The following is an 18,456-nucleotide window of genomic DNA, read 5'->3' as shown; positions in this document are numbered from 1 at the left end:
TGTGGCTGGTAACCAACTCTCTCCATCATCTCTCTACTCTCTGTGCTTTTCTAGGTTCTGTTAACATCATCTCTCTACTCTCTGTGCTTTTCTAGGTTCTGTTAACATCATCTATCTACTCTCTGTGCTTTTCTAGGTTCTGTTAACCATGATGCTATGCTCTACTTTTTGGATGACATTGACTTTTGAACTCCCATAGGGAAGTTGAAGTATGTGGCATGTGTCTCTCTGTCTCTGTTTTGCGTCACTTCCCCCACGCCCATCTACGTTCTTACACAGGAGTGACATTACTTTACTAAAGTCTTACCTTTACAGACTTTGCAGCAGCTGTGAGACAGGGAGATCTGCTGAGACTCGGGACAATCCAAAGCTGGGCAGCCGATGTTCTCAACGAGCTTCATGGTCTGATCCTGTAGGACAAGAGAAAAGAGACGCTTGCAATTCCGTACTTAAGACTTGAATGGGAAGTGACAGTATCCGACGAGATTTTACGACACCAGTGAATTTGTTTTCCTGATGACCTCTACCTGGGCCATGGGATCATCCCTGCATGGCAGTCAGTGCCATCTGGAGAGCCCACACAGGAGCCAGCAGTCCAGGAACCAGAGCCCGACACACTGTAGCCACAGCTGCAACACCCAAACACGTAGATAATCCTGGAAATGTGCGTTAGTTTTCCACCAGATTTGTGAATAAAATGACAAGCGCAGCAAAGATAGAGCTTGGATTAGAGTAACAGCACACGCTGAATTCAACAGATAAACAACAAACTGGGAAATCTAGCTGGATTTTTCTATGAGGTTGTTTCAAAGTTCTGTTACAAAGCATCTCTCTGGGTGTCTTGGTGCACATTTGTAGTCCCAGAATTTGGGAGGCAGAGGTAGCCACAACTCTGTGAGGTCAAGAACAGCCTGGTCTAAATAGCAAGATCCAAGCCAGAGAGGGCTACACAATGAGATCCAGTGTGTGTGTGTGTGTGTGTGTGTGTGTGTGTGTGTGTGTGTGTGTGTGTGTATGAGCAGGGAGGTAAGGGAAGGAAAACTGACTGACTCACGGATGATTTTGGAAAAGAATACCAATGTTCTTGCTCAAAACTTCCAGGGAAATGAGGGTCAGGTGTGTATCTTGTAAGCCAATGTTTAGGATATTTTTCTGGCACACAGTTGGAAAGCTAATGTAACATCATCATCATCATCATCATCATCATCATCATGTTCTAGCAATCAAATAAATGAAGTCCTCTCAGGAGACAGCAAAATAGAATCTACTCTTCAGACACCTGGAATAGCCGTGCCCCAGAACAAACACGTGGCTCCTTCTGAAATGTCCTGTTTGGTCATCAACAGGACCTGTCAAAGCTCCATGTGCTACCAGTGTAAAAGTAACAGAAGAAGTCTCAGAGTTCATAGGCTTTCGTTTTTAAGTTCTGCTCAATAGCTTGGGTTTTTTCTATCATTGCTGAGAACCTCTTTCATGAGGAAATACACATTCCAATCATTGCTTTTCCTGAGCCAAGCAAGCAGCAGAGGATGTGTATAGAATGTAGTCAAGCACCAGCCTTCCTTGGCTGTGACAGTGATGTTAGCTCTGCTGCTCTTTTCCATTCCAAACGACAACACTGTCCTATGCACCCGTTAAAGCCGCAAGCCCCAGAGCATATTTTCAAGTTCACAAAACTGATAATAATACAAAAAAGCATCACTAGACTTGACAGGCCGGAAGATGGAAACATGAAAATAAATCTGTCAGTGACCTAAAGGTGTGAATACAGTAGCAAAGAGGCCTCAAGACAAAAGAGACGATGGAAATCCTTAATGCTAAGGACTTAGTCAAGAACCACAAAATCTTAGGATGGTTTTGATCAGGCTGTGCTGTCCAATCCAGAACCACTACCTACATGTGGTCATGAACACTGTAGTATGCAAGATTTTGAAGACATTGCTTACAGTATGACAAAAGAATGGGAATTTTGTTATATTAATTATAACAAATTATATATTGGAATGATGTTGTAGATCTATGGATTAAATACTGAAAACTGAACAAAACACATTGTCTTTGTGGCTCATGCTCCCGTTGGACAGCAGCACAGGGCTAAGAGCAGAGGGGACAACTACCTTTGTTTAAAACATAAAGGGCACTATTTACCTAATGTATACCGAACACCTGTGGTATTGCCTATATCCAGACCTCTAACTGAGCATTTAACATGAAATTATCTTGCAGCACACTTAGCATCAACTCAGCAATTATCCTAGCAAATACGTGTCCCACAATAATCGATGTTATCAAACCCACAAACACTGAGGAAGGGACATAAAATGCCCTCAGTGGTTTAAATGTACAGGTTATAGTTCAGAACTAGAGGTCACATTTAGAGACCCACTGGAAGGTATCTATGTGTTTCAAACTGCATTCTTCTCTATTTCCCTTTTTCTTGTTTTGGGACAATTGGATCATACCCCAAATCTTGCAGGCTCCACAGTAGGACTTACCCCACTGGGAACAGCACTAGGGTGAGGATGCTGGCAGGAGGTCCCTTCTGGAGACAGGAGCTCATGACTCATTGACACATTCCTATGTCTTGATTCTCTTATCTTTAGGATGTGACCCACATCATAGGAAAGCAGATTTTAAACAAAAGAAGCTTCTTGCATACATTATAAAGCATGAGTACCCACAGCCTCCGTCCCCCGTCTCGGTTCTGCCTCTTAACCTCGCTGACTGGCTAGTCTTCAGACATTCTCAGATGGGTATGCATGAAATGGACCTTTTTGGGATACCATGTATCCTGCAAAAACCCTTAGGATTCCCTTTCCTTGGCCCTTAATAATTCTATATCTAGTAGTTTATTGACACAATCAGATTAAATTACTTGTTTTTAATTTTAATATTTTGTGTGATCTCTAGACTTCCCCATGAACAAGGGGCATTTGAGGGGAAAATTAAAGCTCAAATGAGAAACCAGTTTTGACTGGTGCAGTGTTTTCCTGTGCTCCGTTCTTTGCTCTTGTACCTGGAAAGCCAACCAACCTTGTTTCCCCCAGCTCTTCACAGAACCGTTGTAAGCTATGGTGTTGTCTTGTGGCCTTACTGTATCTCAGGCTGCCTTCCATAGGATGGAGATGATGTACAGTGTTTGCTTCAGGGATCCATTTAAAATCAATATCAGTGTCATCTCTGTGCAACAATTAATGTTTACTAGGTCATATCATGTTTTATTTTTTCAATTAGCTGAGTGATATTTCTCACCAGTGTCAAAATCATGAGAGACAACAAGCTGAATCTATTGTCTCTTACATTTCCCTCGGAACAGCAAACAAGGAGTTGATTTGAAGTAGAAAGTTTTCAGTTTTCTAAAACTGATCTAATAAGCAACTTTTTCATTTGTTGCAAAATTGTTTTATAACAACTAGCTTACATGCTTAAAAGGATAAGGAATTCCTTCATATTTGAACTGAGACTGCTATTCCATTCTTCTCTTTGAGTTAGGATTTGAAAGGAGTGTTGTTAGGGTGAAGATTGTAAATAAACATTCCCAGTGTTTATGTAATCAAGATGATTCTGGAAGGCCCCTGAGAGCCAGCTTACCTTGCATTCATATAGGACACACATTCCAGAGGATGAGTAGACTGTGTTCCGTTCTCCCTCAAAGTAGCTCCGTCCTTGGAACTGGCAAGTAGCTTTAGAATAAAAGAGACACACACCAAAGCATTGTTAGGAAACATGGTTCAGAAATGTGCAGACCATTTTCTTACTGCTTTACCTGTTCCTATTCTTTATTCAAAGTCGTTTGAATGACTAAAACCATATATTCAGTCTACTGTAAGGTACCTATAAACCTTAATTAGCAGCATGCAAATTAAGCTGAGAGAGTGAAATGAGGCACAAAAGGATAATGAGGTATTCCCTGTTGCCAGAATAAGACGCTGAAAAGGACCTTTGGACTCTGATTTTTTTTCTTAGGTCTCATATTCTTAAAACATATTATATATTTATATGAAAATGTCTTCATGAAACCCAGTACATGAGCAATGAATATATACAAATAAGAAAGAAAGGAGGAGAGGAAGGAAGGAAGGAAGGAAGGAAGGAAGGAAGGAAGGGAGGAAGGAAGGAAGGAAGGAAGGAGGCCAGAAAACATGCTGGCCAGGGGAGCAGATCAGTGCCTTGCTCAGCCATTATCAGAGAAGCTTCCTCCTGTAAAGACAGGAACAGAGATGGGCAGAGCCAGACAATATGCCCAGTGTGAGAGACCTCAGAACACTCAGTCCTAAAGGGAGTGTCCCCATCAAATCCCTCCTCTCACAGCACAGGCAACCTTGAGGAAGAGGAGGCAGAAAGGGTGTAGGAGCCAGAGGGGCTGGAGGAAACCAAGGAAACAAGGTTCTCTGAATCAACAGGATCTATACACCCAGGAACTCACAGAGACTGAGGAGCATGCACAGGCCTGTACTGGATGGGGTCCTAGAGCTGAAAGAAGTGGATACATCCCTAACCAGGAAGCTGTCTCCAATTGATAACCACTTACAAATGAAAATTTCTTTTTTTCCAAGGGGACTCCCTAGAGGAACAAACCACTCTTAAGGGTAGACTTCCTGCCTAGCAGTAGGTGGCCAACAGAAAATGAATTTAACAGTGACTTTGGAGGTTCCTTGTCTCATAAAGTGTCAGAGCTTTTAAAAAACTTTATCTTATTTTTAATTTTTATTTTATTTATATATTTTTCCTCTCTTTATAAGAGTTTCTTTACCCTACAGGTCATTTGTGTATATATTACAGCTTCCAGTTTAGTGTTTTTATGAGATTCCTGAGTGTGCAAAAGAGCGGGTTTCTGCGTATGTATCTGTTTCTTGTGCCTTTTCTTAGGCCCTTTTCCTTCTGGTTCTTTGTTTTGTCCTATTCAAATGTGTTGGTTTTGTTCTATCGTATTATATTATTTTTATTGTTACTCCTTAGAAGCCTGTTTGTTTTCCAATGAGAGATAGAAAGGGGATAGATCTGGATGTGAGGGGAAGTAGAGAGGAACTGGGTGGAATAGAGGGTGGGGCCACCAGAGTCAAGATGTACTAGGTGAGAAAAAAATCTATTTTCAATAGAAAGGGGGAGGGGAGAAACAACAAGGCTTACAGCTATTTAACTGCCTGATTGGCTGATGAATGACATTCTCCTTGAGACCCCCTCAGTGGGCACTTGGGTGGCAACAAATGCCTGGTGCATTTAAATATGCTGTAGAATTTTAAGACAAATTACGAAGCTCTTTTAATTACACCATGGACACGTAAGCTTTATGCTTTTTAGTTTATATAACTTTACATGAATATTCATGAGCTGGGACACCTCATTTAAGACACTGAGTTGAATTAATATGAACCTACCTTGCTTCCATCTCACTGACAGAATGAATTTAAACATAACTCAGAAACATGGAAGCGAGTTGTAATTGGATAAGATACATAGAGAAACTTGAAAAATACTTAACAATTGAACTAACAGACGTTACTCTTACTTTGAAATGGTATTTCACACTGCTGATGTTGACTCTTGTCTGAGTTCTCTTCACACTACAGCAGCCTAACCTTAGGGTCATTATCTGGCTTTAGGTTTTAGACTCTGGAACAGTGGTTCTCAGCCTTCCTAATGCTGTGACCCTTTAATACAGTTCCTCATGTTGTGGTGACCCCCAACCATAAAATTTTTTCCATTGCTACTTCATAACTGTAATTTTGCTACTGTTATGAATCATAATATAAATATCTGATATGCAGGATATCTAATACGTGACCCCCCCAAAAGGGTCATGACCCATAGGTTGAGAATCACTGCCTAAACTGACTTTTGCTTTGCCATTTTATACTGTTTTCTTTGAAAGGACCTATCATAGATCTTTAAATTCCATATAACATACAAATCCCCCAATATAATTGGTTTGGGGATGAATGGAAGATGACCTTCTGATGCAAACAGACCCTGAACTTCTTCCCTCATATTTAATAAGCCCCACCTTTTATTTTAGCCATATAGAACTTATGTCAACATATACTTTTAGTTCTGTCTATATGAATCAAAACATTCTTTTACTCATTGTAATTTATATTTCCTCTCATATTTAAACAATAGCAATTGGTAATGTTGAAATGAGACATTTGCACTAATATTGTTGTATAAATATATTAAATACCAAAGTTTGTAACCTAACTTTAAAAAAATTAGCTGCTTATTTAAAGGTGCACATTTAAATAATGGGAATCTATACACATTTTTAAAAAGCCGTTGTTCAGCTAATCCCCTTACTCAGCTAATATTAAGAAACTTAACTTCATAAATACAACTACTAGAGAACTGGTTATAAATTTTTGGGAGCTAGATGGAAAATACTACTACTTAATTATATAAATTATATTACTTAGAGACTGTGTGAAAGTTGCCCAGTCATGAATATTTAAAATGAAACTACTGATATGTCAGCTCTATACTATGTGTCACATTATGAACTACAATAACATATGTGTTTACTTAATAAACCCAACTGACTGCTAAATATTTTTTCAGTGTGCAAGTTAAAGTGTGCTTTTATCTTAGTAAATCCCATCAATCCAACATACCAGAATCTGGTCAACTGCACATTTATGTACATGTAATACATCCTGTATTTTATCAGAGAATGAAAAGTGAACCTTTCTAACGAATACTCAGCACCCAAATCCAAAGGTTCAAAGCTAACTACACAACTTTGTAGCCACAGCCTCTTCAAGTCCAAGGGTGGGTAAAAGAGAAAAATACCTGATACTGTGGGTCTTTCTTGCCCAGAGGGGAAAGAAAATGGGGTGAAAACAATTCTCCTCATGCAAATTCTCGTGGTAATTTAATAGTCATGCAGCGCGGATGGGCCTTCTGCTCAAAAGTCTTAATTCAAAAGACAAAAACAGGCAACTTATAGGACAACAGGGCACCAAATGGAGCAGTGCAGAGAGGAGAGCACAAAGTGATGGACCACACACTCTCCACTCCCTCTTAAGCAAGAGCAGGGATGCTGCCCTTGGCCTACGGAGAACCCAACGTGAGTGTTTTCTCATTTAGATTTTGATCAGCTACTGTGATCTTCAGTGTGCTAGGATTTATGTAGACTATCCATGATGCCAACAGGAGATGCTTTTTTTCTCGTGTTTTATAAAAGAAAAACGGGAAGAAACTCTGAAAAGTTATAAGGACACCTGAAAACCCTGGGAGGACTAGTCCAAACATGGTAGAGGGACCGGGATTTCTCAAAGAGAAATTAGAGAAATAGAACAACCATCCACAGCACACTTAAGAAATGTATCCTGAGCTCCTTCGACATGCCTGGTGCTCTGTAGGTAGCAGGACTCCAATGTGAATGAGACATGATTCTTCCCATCACTATTTAGTAGATAGACTCACACATAGCTCATTTCAATAGAAGAAGAACTGGTATTCTCTCGTTGAAGAATTAATAAATACTAAACCAATGTGACAGGATGATCAATTTGGGAAGAGTGACAAATAGAGAGGCTGAAGAAGAAAACATTGAAGAGCTGGCCAAGAACCCAGACTCTAGGTCACCGCAGGACATCTTCACACTGCGTCTAATTGAGAGGAAGCAGAGAAGGTTTCACCAGAGTAGATCTGAGTTATGCTGAAAGGCTGCCTGGGAGCTGATTGTGACCTGAGATCAGCCACTACAGAGGAGGAGGCAGTAAGGAAACATGGCCAGTTCTTTCTCTTTGGCCTTCCTTTTTTGTTGCCAGGATCTCACACTGTGAATTACACACACAAAACCAGCTACAAAGTAAGCCAGGACAATGGCAACCTCAGAAGCCAGACTCCTAGAATTCAGAGTAGGAGAGATGATGGAATTGGAGGTGAGGAGCTCAAGAAGGTTCCTCACTGTGGACCTCTAAGAGGTCTTCCAAGCTGGAGGCCTAAGGAGGACCAGGATAGAAGGAAATGCTTGATAAACAAGTTCTGAAGAAAGAACACAGGCTTTTACTTTTTTAAACGTAGATTCACCATAAGGGAGAAATTTGATGTATGGCCAGAGGGTAAAATGTGGAAACTGAGACCTCAGAAGATCAAATATCTAACAGTAGAAAAAGTGGATTAGTTCTATGCCCTGTTTTTAACCAAGTCCTGCCTGTGGAAGTCTCAGAGTCTCAGGGATGGAGGTAATCCCTGTGGACACTGCAGTGGAAGAGCAGCTCCAGATTTCCATAACTGAAGAGCATCTGCCATTCCCCAGGGGACGACCAGTACTCTTCTCCAACAAAACAGCAAGGAACTGTGACTTTGTGATAATGAGTTTTAATTTAATTGTATTTACATGTCTATAAGCAGAAAGGTTTCATTTCTTTCCTAATTTCAGTGTATATCTGTAAGTGTGCCTGTGTACAATCACATCCTTGTGATTCAACTCTAGATGATTATGATACCAATCATTTACCTGTCAAAAACACGATATAGCAATAAGGACATATTTTTCAAGAATCCATGTTGAACCATTGTATTTCATATAGCTTATTATATGAAGAAGTGAAACTCCACATATTTTAATGCATGAATCATCTAAGAAGATAGGTTTATTCATTCAGGCATTTCACTTTGTACATGAAGCAATTAGCCCTTTCTGGAGTCAGAACAGGTCACAGCACCATGGCTATGTCAACTTCATATTTTCATTGATGGGTACTGTGGTTTGTATAACTCTGAGGAGTGCCATAAAAATTATGAATTATGTAATTATGTCACCCAGCATTTCATGTGCACAGCCTGTTCAGAATTAACTAGCAACATTCACAACTTGGAGAAATTTAATAGGATGATATAACAATAGGTATACACATTTTACCAAAGCTATGGTGAACACACATTACATAGTTACCAGTACCGTAACTAGGGAGGAATCTACAAAAGTAATTCATGTTAATTACTTTTCCTCCTACCCATTATAACAATGCAAACAGCAACAAGGAAGATAGGAGATGGAACTGAAACAAAACTGACAGTCGTCAGTTGTTAAAAAGTGGAAAATGATTTATGACCACAGACTGAGAAACAGATAAGTGAAAGAAGCCAGTAAAACTGTGAAAATTCTAAATTGCACAATAAAATCCTGATTTACTGGTCTTTAAAGCCGAGCTGCGAACTATAATTTCCTCCAATGAATTTCAAATTAACTTCTACAATCTGGCATAGAAAAAATTCAGATCCAACTGAAATATTTTAGAATATATAATCAAAAGGGTAAGCCGTATTTCATTTCTAAAGTCTGTTCGTTAACTATGTATTTAGTTTCTCTTTTTCCATCAGTGGATTAAAACTATACGTATCCGTTTCAATTTCCTGACACCTTTGGAGTGGCCCAGCACAAATAAAGTTAGCCAACAGCTCTATAATTAGACACAAGACTTGTCAACAAGAGAGAAAACATGGCTGGTACTGGAAGTCTGATCAACTACCAAGGGCTTGTGAGGTCATGGATTTTAGAGGGGAACCTACAACTACCCCTCTACTACGCCAGCATAATCTCTAATACATTCTAAACATATGTCCTTATAACCACAGATCAGAGTCGTCTTCATATCTTATCAAGGAAGCTTCTCTTCGCAACAGACAGAGACCATTCAAGAAAACCCCAACCAATTAAAATGCAGAGTTCTGGAGCCATCAACAAAGCACTCCTACACTTAAGGCCCAGAGAACACTGCCGAAGACAGGGAGGAAAGACGGTAAGAGCTGGAGGATCAGGGAGTTAGCTGTGAGGTTGTGTCTCTGTCTCCTACTAAGGTCAGAAGCTGCACCTATCAAGTCTCAACAGTTTGGCTGCCTAAACATGAGCTGAACGAGGACAACAAGAAGAGACATGTCCAAGTGGGTGGGAGAAAGCTCACAAGGCCTCAACCCTGCACAGACAAAGAACTATAGGCAACAAGGAATGCTGAGAGCGGAAGACGTAGTCTTCCCCAGGGAATAGCACATCAATTATTTATTTAGTACTTAACTGTCTGCCCTGAAAACATACACATGACTATTGTTATATAGACTGAGCAGGTTATATTTAGGAATATATATACATATACATATGTATGTATGTATATATACATATATATTATGTATGTATGTATATATATATATATCCATTCATTTGTATAACAAGAATTAATGAAATAGAGGCCATGAATTTAAAAAAGAGCAGAGAGTATGTTGGATGGCTTGGTTGGAAGAAAGGGAAAGAGGAAATGATGTAATTATATAGTAATAAATATAGATGTAAATATATAAAATAAAAGTAAAATAAATAATAATTAAAAGAACAACAGCGACACCAAAAAGAAAAGTTAAAGGCACAAAGAAGAAAAGCAGTAAAACTGACCTAGGTGACATGTGGTACTTATTGTTTCTTTAAAATGCTTTTGGGAAGTACGAAGAGTCAAAGGTCTTTGGATTGGTTAAATTGTCTATTAGAGGCATCATTTCCTACAAAGGTTTTGAAATCTGTGTTTCTTTGGAGGAGCCTTCCCAAAGATACCAAGGACACTGACAGTTGTTTGTTGGTGATATACAAATGGAGCTGGCTGGAGAAGAAACTATCTCATTAACTACTATTATGTACAGTGGAGCTTTATTGCAGTTTAAGAAGGAAAAGAGTGTATCACAAACCCATGTAGGGGGCGGGCAGATTCCGCAGACACAGCCACAAATGCTTCAGTCAGCTGAAAAGGCAGCTCAGCTGTGCATGCTCTGCACAGTCCCAACTGTTCCCTAATCTGAACTTATTTGCAGTCAGTTCATAACATGGTGGTAGTAAAAGACTTATCCACTAGCTGACAGGAACTAATCTCCCTGGGCTCTCTATGATGCTTAAATCTTGATGGTAGCACTGAACACGCAGCCCTTCTCTCTATTTGGTTGCCTACTTTTAAAAAATGCATTTCTACCTGAGAAGTGGGATGGTGTCTCATTTATCATCCAATTTCTTGAGCGCTCAGCTCTACCCTGCATAATAAAAAACTCAAGGTCTTTTTTTTTTAGTAAATGCTGTCCCAGCTTCCTGTTTGACAAACATAAGTAAACTAAATCTTTTTCAACCTTCTCTTCTTTCCCTTTCAGTCTCATTTTTGGATTTTGAATCTTAATTATAAAAGTTCTACAGATTGGGTTTCACAGACCCTTCCTATAAAATGATCAAAGCATCCACAAGAAGGGCATGTTTGTTTATCCATATTATGGTAGTCAGCTATTGCCATGAATGATAAAAGGGAACATGCTCAAATAACATCTCTACTTAGACAACTTTATAAGAAAATGCTTCCTCCCTTCTCCCTCAGAAACACCAATTTTATGAGCCAACGCTATTTGAAACAAGCAGAGTTTCAGGGTGCTTAAATAATTCACATACTCATCAATTATACAAGATTGCTTCCTTTAACTAAATCTCATTAATTGTTTGGGAATTTAGTTGTTTGCAAAACTAATATTAGAGTTTAGGGAACTAGATCCTAAGTGGAGGTGTTCAACTCTCCCTCCCATCCAGACATCCCCAGGATTCTAAAGGACTAAAGGATGCTCCTCTGGGGTGCCTCAATCTAAGTCAGCAGCCTATTCTTCCAAAAAGAGAACAGATCCTGAAATACCATAAATCCAGCAGCAGTGAGGATCCAGGAGGGAGAGGAGAATAAAAATAGCTTCCAGAATAGAAGAAGAGGAAAAGTTCAAAATGCTGTGTCCAGAACAGCCTTTGGGTTATGAAGTCTATACACTGGGAAAACAAAGATTGAGTATTTAAAGGACACCAGCAAAAGGGTAAAGTCTGCTGCAGGCAAGAGGGACTCAGTGCTTTTGATTCTGGCTTAATTTTGCCCAATTAAAGGACAAATAATGGGCTGGCTAGATGGTGGCAATGGTAAAAGTGCTGGTCACCAAGGTTAATGACTTAAGTTCAATCTCTAGAACCTAATGCAAAAGGAAGGAACTGACACCCACAGTTGTCCTCTGACCAGCACATATATGATGTCTCTCTTGGTAAGCATGTGTACACTGTATACACATGCATACCTACACATACATTAATTGACTTTTACATTAATTCATTAATGTAAAAATTCCTTGAGTTACAACCTAAAATATACTCTGAAATTTATTTTATTTAACAAGTGTTACTATTCTGATCCCCCCTTTTTTCTTAATGGGTGTGTCATTGTTTTGCCTGTGTGTACATCTATGCTACTTGAGTGCCTGGTGCTCACTAAGACCAAGAGAGTGTTGTGTCCTCTGGAACTGGAGTTACAGACAGTCATGAGCTACCATGTGAATGCTGGAAACCAAACCCAGGTTCTCTGTAAGAGCAGCCCATGCTACGAACCATTGAGCCATCCCTTCAGCTCCCTAGTCTGACCCTTGACCCTGGTCCAATTTCCATAGAACAGAATTTTTTGAAAAAAATGTAGAGAATTTCTTGAGTCCCCAGGGGATAAGAAAATAGATTATAATGAATGGTGGTAAGGAATTGAAGACAATACAGTATTTGGGTCAATACCTACTTCCATTAGATTATTTGTGTTAATGCCTACTTTCATTGGAGTATTTGTGTTAAAATTTACTTCCATTGGAGTATTTGTGTTAAAATTTACTTCCATTGGAGTATTGTGTCAATAACTACTTCCATAAGAGTAACTGAACAAAAATAACCATGAGGGGACATGCTTCATTGACAAGGAAAGTAGAACACATAATATAAAAAGGGAAAGTTTGCACATTGTCAAATATTTCAAAGCCAGGATTGGAAACCATCTGCCTTCTGTAATGTGCTATTAGTACTGAACATCCAGTAGATTCAGTCAAAATGTGAACATTTACTCTTCGAGTTAATTTTTGAGAAATGACACCTTTTAGGTATGTGTTGTTCTGATATTACAATCAGGAGATTGGACACAAACGCTTTGTAAACTGTAAAGCATGATCCTCTTCAGTATAAGTCACACACATCAGTACTTCAGGAAATGACATGTAAAGACCCTGAGCAGTCAAAAACATGAACAGGGGCAGTGTTTGCAAGACAGCTCTATAAGTAGGATATTTTTAAGGTGCAATTCACTGAGAGATGCATAACGGTACAACAGAAGCATGAATATATTGAGGGGTAACAATAACTGTTGGACCATACTTAAGGTCCATTCAAGAGGAGGGAACTCATGCCTGGTGCATAAACTTAGCTAAGAACCTGTGGCTATGAGGGCTTAGACCCTAAGCAAGAACTAAGTACTATCATTTTGCTGGGATATAGAACCCAGCTGCCTTCTAAATACTTATCCTTATACCTACAGGTTAATCCAGTTCTCAGCCCTCATTAGGGATAGAAGTCAAAAAAGGCAAACATAAATGATCAAAATGCAGAGAGTAAATGCCCATTACATGCTTATCCACATATAGGGCACTTCCTCCCCTCACAGCTGTGGGAACATACAGGATGTGGAGGCAGAAGACTGTAAGAACTGAGGGACTGGAAGGACTGCTCTGAAAGTGTCTTCTGAACATGACAGGAGGCTGTGCTCATGAACTCACAACAGCTGTGGTGACCTTCAGAAGATCAAGTCACTCAATATTCCAGCACGAAGGAGCAGGAGGGAGCTCACAAGGTTCTACTCATAGTTGAAAACCTACAGGCAGTTGATAGATACCCAAGAAGGAGAGGAAGTCAGCCTTCTCCAGTGTGTGGCACTACCTGGGTACAGACAACATTAATTGGGCTCAGTGGGAGGGTCATGTGGAGAAGGGACCTGGGCACAAAAAATTGAAAAGCAAACTTGTGATGTTCACGTTCAAAGAAAAGCAGAAAGCAGCAAAAGAAGACACAGGAGAAGCAAATCAGTTCCTAAAGACCTCGTGAGCAATGGCGGCCAAGACTGGAAAGATGAACAATTATAGAGAGTCTCCTTCCAAGTAGGAAGTCACCTTCCCTCTTGTAAAGGGGCCTGAGCAAAGTGTAGGAAATACTGGGCACATACATCCAGGAGTAACTATATACAACTCAGAGAATAGATAGAGACCTTCCAGTGCTTCACAGAGGATGAGCACTTCAAAAGAGCACAGGCAGAGGAAGGCATTAGTGTAGGGTAGATCAGGGAGGGAGCACTCCGATACAAACCAGAAGACAGAGGATCATAACATGCTGTGTGACTGCATCCTAATAACCATCCAGCCAAGAAACCTAAGCAAGCTGGAAGGCATTTAGTACAAATGAGCTTACCACAGACGCATATTTAAATATGAAGAACATTTAAAATTCTTCGTTTCCCAGAAACATGCCAGGCCAATGGAAAAGAACTGCTGAGGGTGGGACTTGAGATTTTTATTTTCGAGCTGTTGAAGTACAGCTAGGCTGTAAAACGATTCTTTGTTATCCAGAGGAAACAAGATTTAGAAGAGAGAAGAACGTTAACATTTGAACAGTGCTAGCCACATAGATACTCAGTGGGGCCATTATGCCCTATGTGAGCTGATAGGTGTTTGCATCTATTGCCTAAAAAATAGCTAAACTGAGAAATAACAGACAACTATAAATGTATCGCTGTTTTAATTTTAAACAAAATTATATCTACAATGTTTGGGTATAGAATATTTTCTTTTTGTGTTTTTAAATTTTTATTATTTTTCTTCTTACAGAATTGTACATATCATGGTATTTCAATACATGGAGCCAGGTGTGCCGAACCAATCAGGGTGCTTGGCGTAGTTATCTCATTATTCATACACTATACAACAGGCTGCTGTGAACAGTACTCACCACTGTGTGCAGTGGGACAGTTCCTCTCTTGCTGTGTTTGGAGAATGTTTCCCAAACTCCCTGCTCACTCCTCCTATTCGCTCCTTTGCATTCAGTAATTACCATCATAGCCTCCCATGCTTTGAAATAAGTGTTTTAGCTTCCACATAGGAGAGAAAGCATGTGGGATTTGCCTTTGTCTAGCTTATTTTACCTAACATTTTATCTCCCAGATCCATTTTGTCAAAATGACAGGATTCCGTTGTGTTTTGTAGCAATCAAGTAGTCTATTGTGTATATAAACCACATTTTCTTTATCTACTACCCACTTGTCAATGGACACTTGTGTTGATTCGTTATTTTTTTATTAATTAAAATTTTTCATTTTCATCCACCCCTCCTCCACCTCTGTTCAGAAAGGGGCAGACCTCCCACAGGTGCCAACAAAGCATGGCCTATCAAGCTGAGGTAGGACTAAGCTCCTCTCCTTGTGTTAAGTCCGGGCAAGGCAACCCAGCATAAGGAACAGGTTCCCAAAAGCCAGTCAAAGCATTAGGGTCAGGCCCTACTCCCATTGCCAGGAGTCCCATAAGTAGACCAAGCCACACAACCATCACATATACACAGAGGGCCTAGGCCTGTCCCATGCAGGCTGGCTAGCCATTGGTTCATAGTCTGTAAGCTCCCATGAGCAGGCCAGTTGCTTCTGTGGGTTCCCTTGTAATGGTCCTGACCCTCATGGTTCATACAATCTTCCTCCCTCAACAGGATTCTCCAGGCTCGGCCCACTGTTTGGCTGTGTATCTCTGCATCTGTTTCCATCAGTTACTGGATAAAGGCTCTCTGATGATAACTGGGGCAGTCACAAATCTGATTACAGGAGATGGTCAGTTCAGGCTACCTATCCATTATTGCTAGGAATATTAGCAGGTTCATCTTTGTTGATTTGTGGGTATTTCCTTTGTATCAGGTTTCTACCTGATGCCAAAATGACTTCCCTATCAAGACATCTCTTTCATTACTCTCCCCCTCCATCCACCCCTCAACATGATACCTCATGTTCCCATCCCTACCGGCCCCCATTATCTTAATCATTGTTACAGTCAGTACTACAGTCGACAGGCAGGCATCCCCTCAAATATGCTGGTTACAATTCTTCCAGATCAGTGGTTCTCAACCTGTGGGTTGTGACCCCTTTGGGGGTCGCATGTTCAGATATCCTGCATGTCAGATATTTACATTATGATTCATAAAAGTAGCAAAATTATAGTTATGAGGTAGTAGTGAAAATAATTTTATGGCTGGGGGTCACCACAACATGAGGAACTATTAATTAAAGGGCTGCAGCATTAGGAAGGTTGAGAAACACTGATCTAGATGTATAGTCAGAGGCGGAATCACCAGATAGTGCAGCTGATTTACATTTAGTTTTTCTTTGAGGAAATATCTACACTGTTCTGAACAAAAGTAGTGTTAATTTATACCCTGTAAGAGTGTGTAGGAGTTCCCCTTTCTCCACATTTGTGGAGCATTTCCTACTGATTGGTTTTTTGGTAATAGTCATTCTGACTGAAATAAGAATAATCTCATTGTGTTTTGATTTATATTTCCCTGATGCTTAAAATTATAATCTTTTTGTCATATGCTTATTGGAATATATATTTCCTCTTGTAAGAAATTTCTGTTCAGATCATAACGTAATTTCAGATTTTTCATTATTGATATTTTTTAAATGCCTTGTGGATTCCAGGACTACTCCTTCATCAGATGAATCACTACAAGTACTTCCTTCCATTATGCAGGTTTTCTCCTCACTCTGTTGTTTCATTGGCTGTGTACAAATTCTTAGCTTGATATCATTTATCTGCTTTTGACTTTGTTGTCTGTACTTTGGAATCAGAGCAAAAAAGGAAAACGAATCAATGTTTATGCCAATGAAGTCTGTCCAGTATTTTCATAGTTTCTGGTCTTACGTTTTGTTCTTTAATCTCCTTTGATATGGATGCTTCATAAGAAGGATGGAACTGGTCCCTTGTCTCCCTGCTGTGACAAAAGCTTAAGGAGGGAAGGTTTACTGTGGTTCTGTTTCATGAAAAGGTCCATCATGGTGGGGAAGGCAGAAGTGTGAGGTCACATTCTGTGTACAGTCAGGAAGCAGAGAGTCGGATGCAGCATTCCCTCATTTTTATATATTTATTCAGTACAGGACCCCAGCTCACGGGACTGTGCACCCACATTTATGGTTCTTCCTACCTCAGTAAAAACTTACTGGAAATTCTCAGAAGTTGGTCTCCTAGGTGACTCTAAATCCTCTCAAGTTGTCAATCAACATTAGTCATCACAGAGCTATCGTTCTAATGTCCTACAGTTTCTCAAGCACTATTTGTTGAACTGACTGTACTTTCTTTAATGCACTTTGGCACCTTTGTCAGGAATGAGTCTCTACAAATGTATTAGTTACTGTTCTACTGCTGTGAAGAAACACCATAACCAAGACAATTCTTTCATAAGGCAGCTTTTAATTAGGGGGCTTTCTTGAAGTTTCAGAGGTTTAGTCCATTACTATCATGGCAGGGAGCATGGTGACATGTTGGCAGGCTCTGGAGCAGAAGCTGAGAGCTACATCCTGATCCAGAGGCAGAGAGAGGGAGGGAGACTGGCCTGGTCTGGGCTTTTGGAACCTCAAAGCTCACCCCCCAGTGACACACTTTCTCCAACAAGGCCACACCTCCTAAACCTTTCAAAAATTCCACTCCCTAGTGACTAAGTGTTCAAATATATGATCCTGTGGGGGAGCATTCTTATTCAAACGACCATATACATGAGTTATTTCTAGGACCAAATTGTATTCTGATGAAATATGTGTTCATTTTCTGCCAGCTTCCTTGATTACGTATAGCTTTAGTTATTATGTAAGCATTGTATCATGATAAGCCCAGCTTTAGTCTTTTATCTCAAGATAGTGTAAACAGAGGCTTTTCTTTGTCCCATCCCATCCTGTAGCCATTCCCAAATAATCATTCAGAGGCTTGTATTAATTATAAATGTTTGGCTGATGGCTCAGGCTTATTCCAAGCTAGCTCTTACATTTAAATTAACCTGTTTCTATTAATCTATGTACTACCACATGGCCTGTGGCTTACTGGTTCTTTCACATCTTGCTTCTTGCACAGCTCACAGCATCTTCTCCGACTTCAGTGTGTGGTCATCTACTGGAGCCTGTTAAATCTATCAGGAGCCACATCCTTAAAGAAAAGTGACTCCTCCTATTCCAGCAACTATCAATTGCCAACAGATCCTCAGCTAGGGGTGAGACTCATCAACACTTTCTTCCTCCATGGTGAGACTTTTTCTGCTTCAGCTTGTACAGGCCTTCTGCATGTTGTTACAATTTCTGTGAGTATGTATTTGTAACTTCCCTATTGTGTCCAGAAAACTCTGTACTTCCTTGGAGTCCTTTGCTGTCTTTGGATTTTATAGTCTTCCCACCTCTTCTTTGCCAGTGGTCCCTGAATCTTGGGAGAAGGTGTTATGATGTAGATAATCTATTTAGGTCAGAGTACTCTACTATCACTTTTTTTGCTTCTTGACCAGTTGTGGGTCTCTGTGTTAATGACCATCTATTACAAAGAGAAACTTCTCAAATTAGGTTTGAGAGATGCACCAATCTATGTACATAG

General features: G+C 39.9%; 1 protein-coding gene across 2 annotated transcripts in view; it reads right to left on the bottom strand.

Moving 5' to 3' along the window:
• Window positions 1-18,456, bottom strand: part of Nell2 (neural EGFL like 2) — a 345,435-nt gene that overhangs the window by 150,163 nt on the left and 176,816 nt on the right. For both annotated transcript variants that reach the window (XM_059247292.1, XM_059247293.1), the window contains exons 11-12: window positions 3,592-3,683; window positions 308-410 (exon numbers count right to left, since the gene is read on the bottom strand). In XM_059247292.1, coding sequence (XP_059103275.1) covers window positions 308-410; window positions 3,592-3,683 — 195 coding nt within the window. The remainder of the gene's footprint in view (window positions 1-307; window positions 411-3,591; window positions 3,684-18,456) is intronic.

The sequence above is a fragment of the Peromyscus eremicus genome, chromosome 20 (genome assembly GCF_949786415.1).
Source record: "Peromyscus eremicus chromosome 20, PerEre_H2_v1, whole genome shotgun sequence".
Taxonomy (NCBI): domain Eukaryota; kingdom Metazoa; phylum Chordata; class Mammalia; order Rodentia; family Cricetidae; genus Peromyscus; species Peromyscus eremicus.
This window is presented reverse-complemented; position numbering and strand designations above follow the sequence as displayed.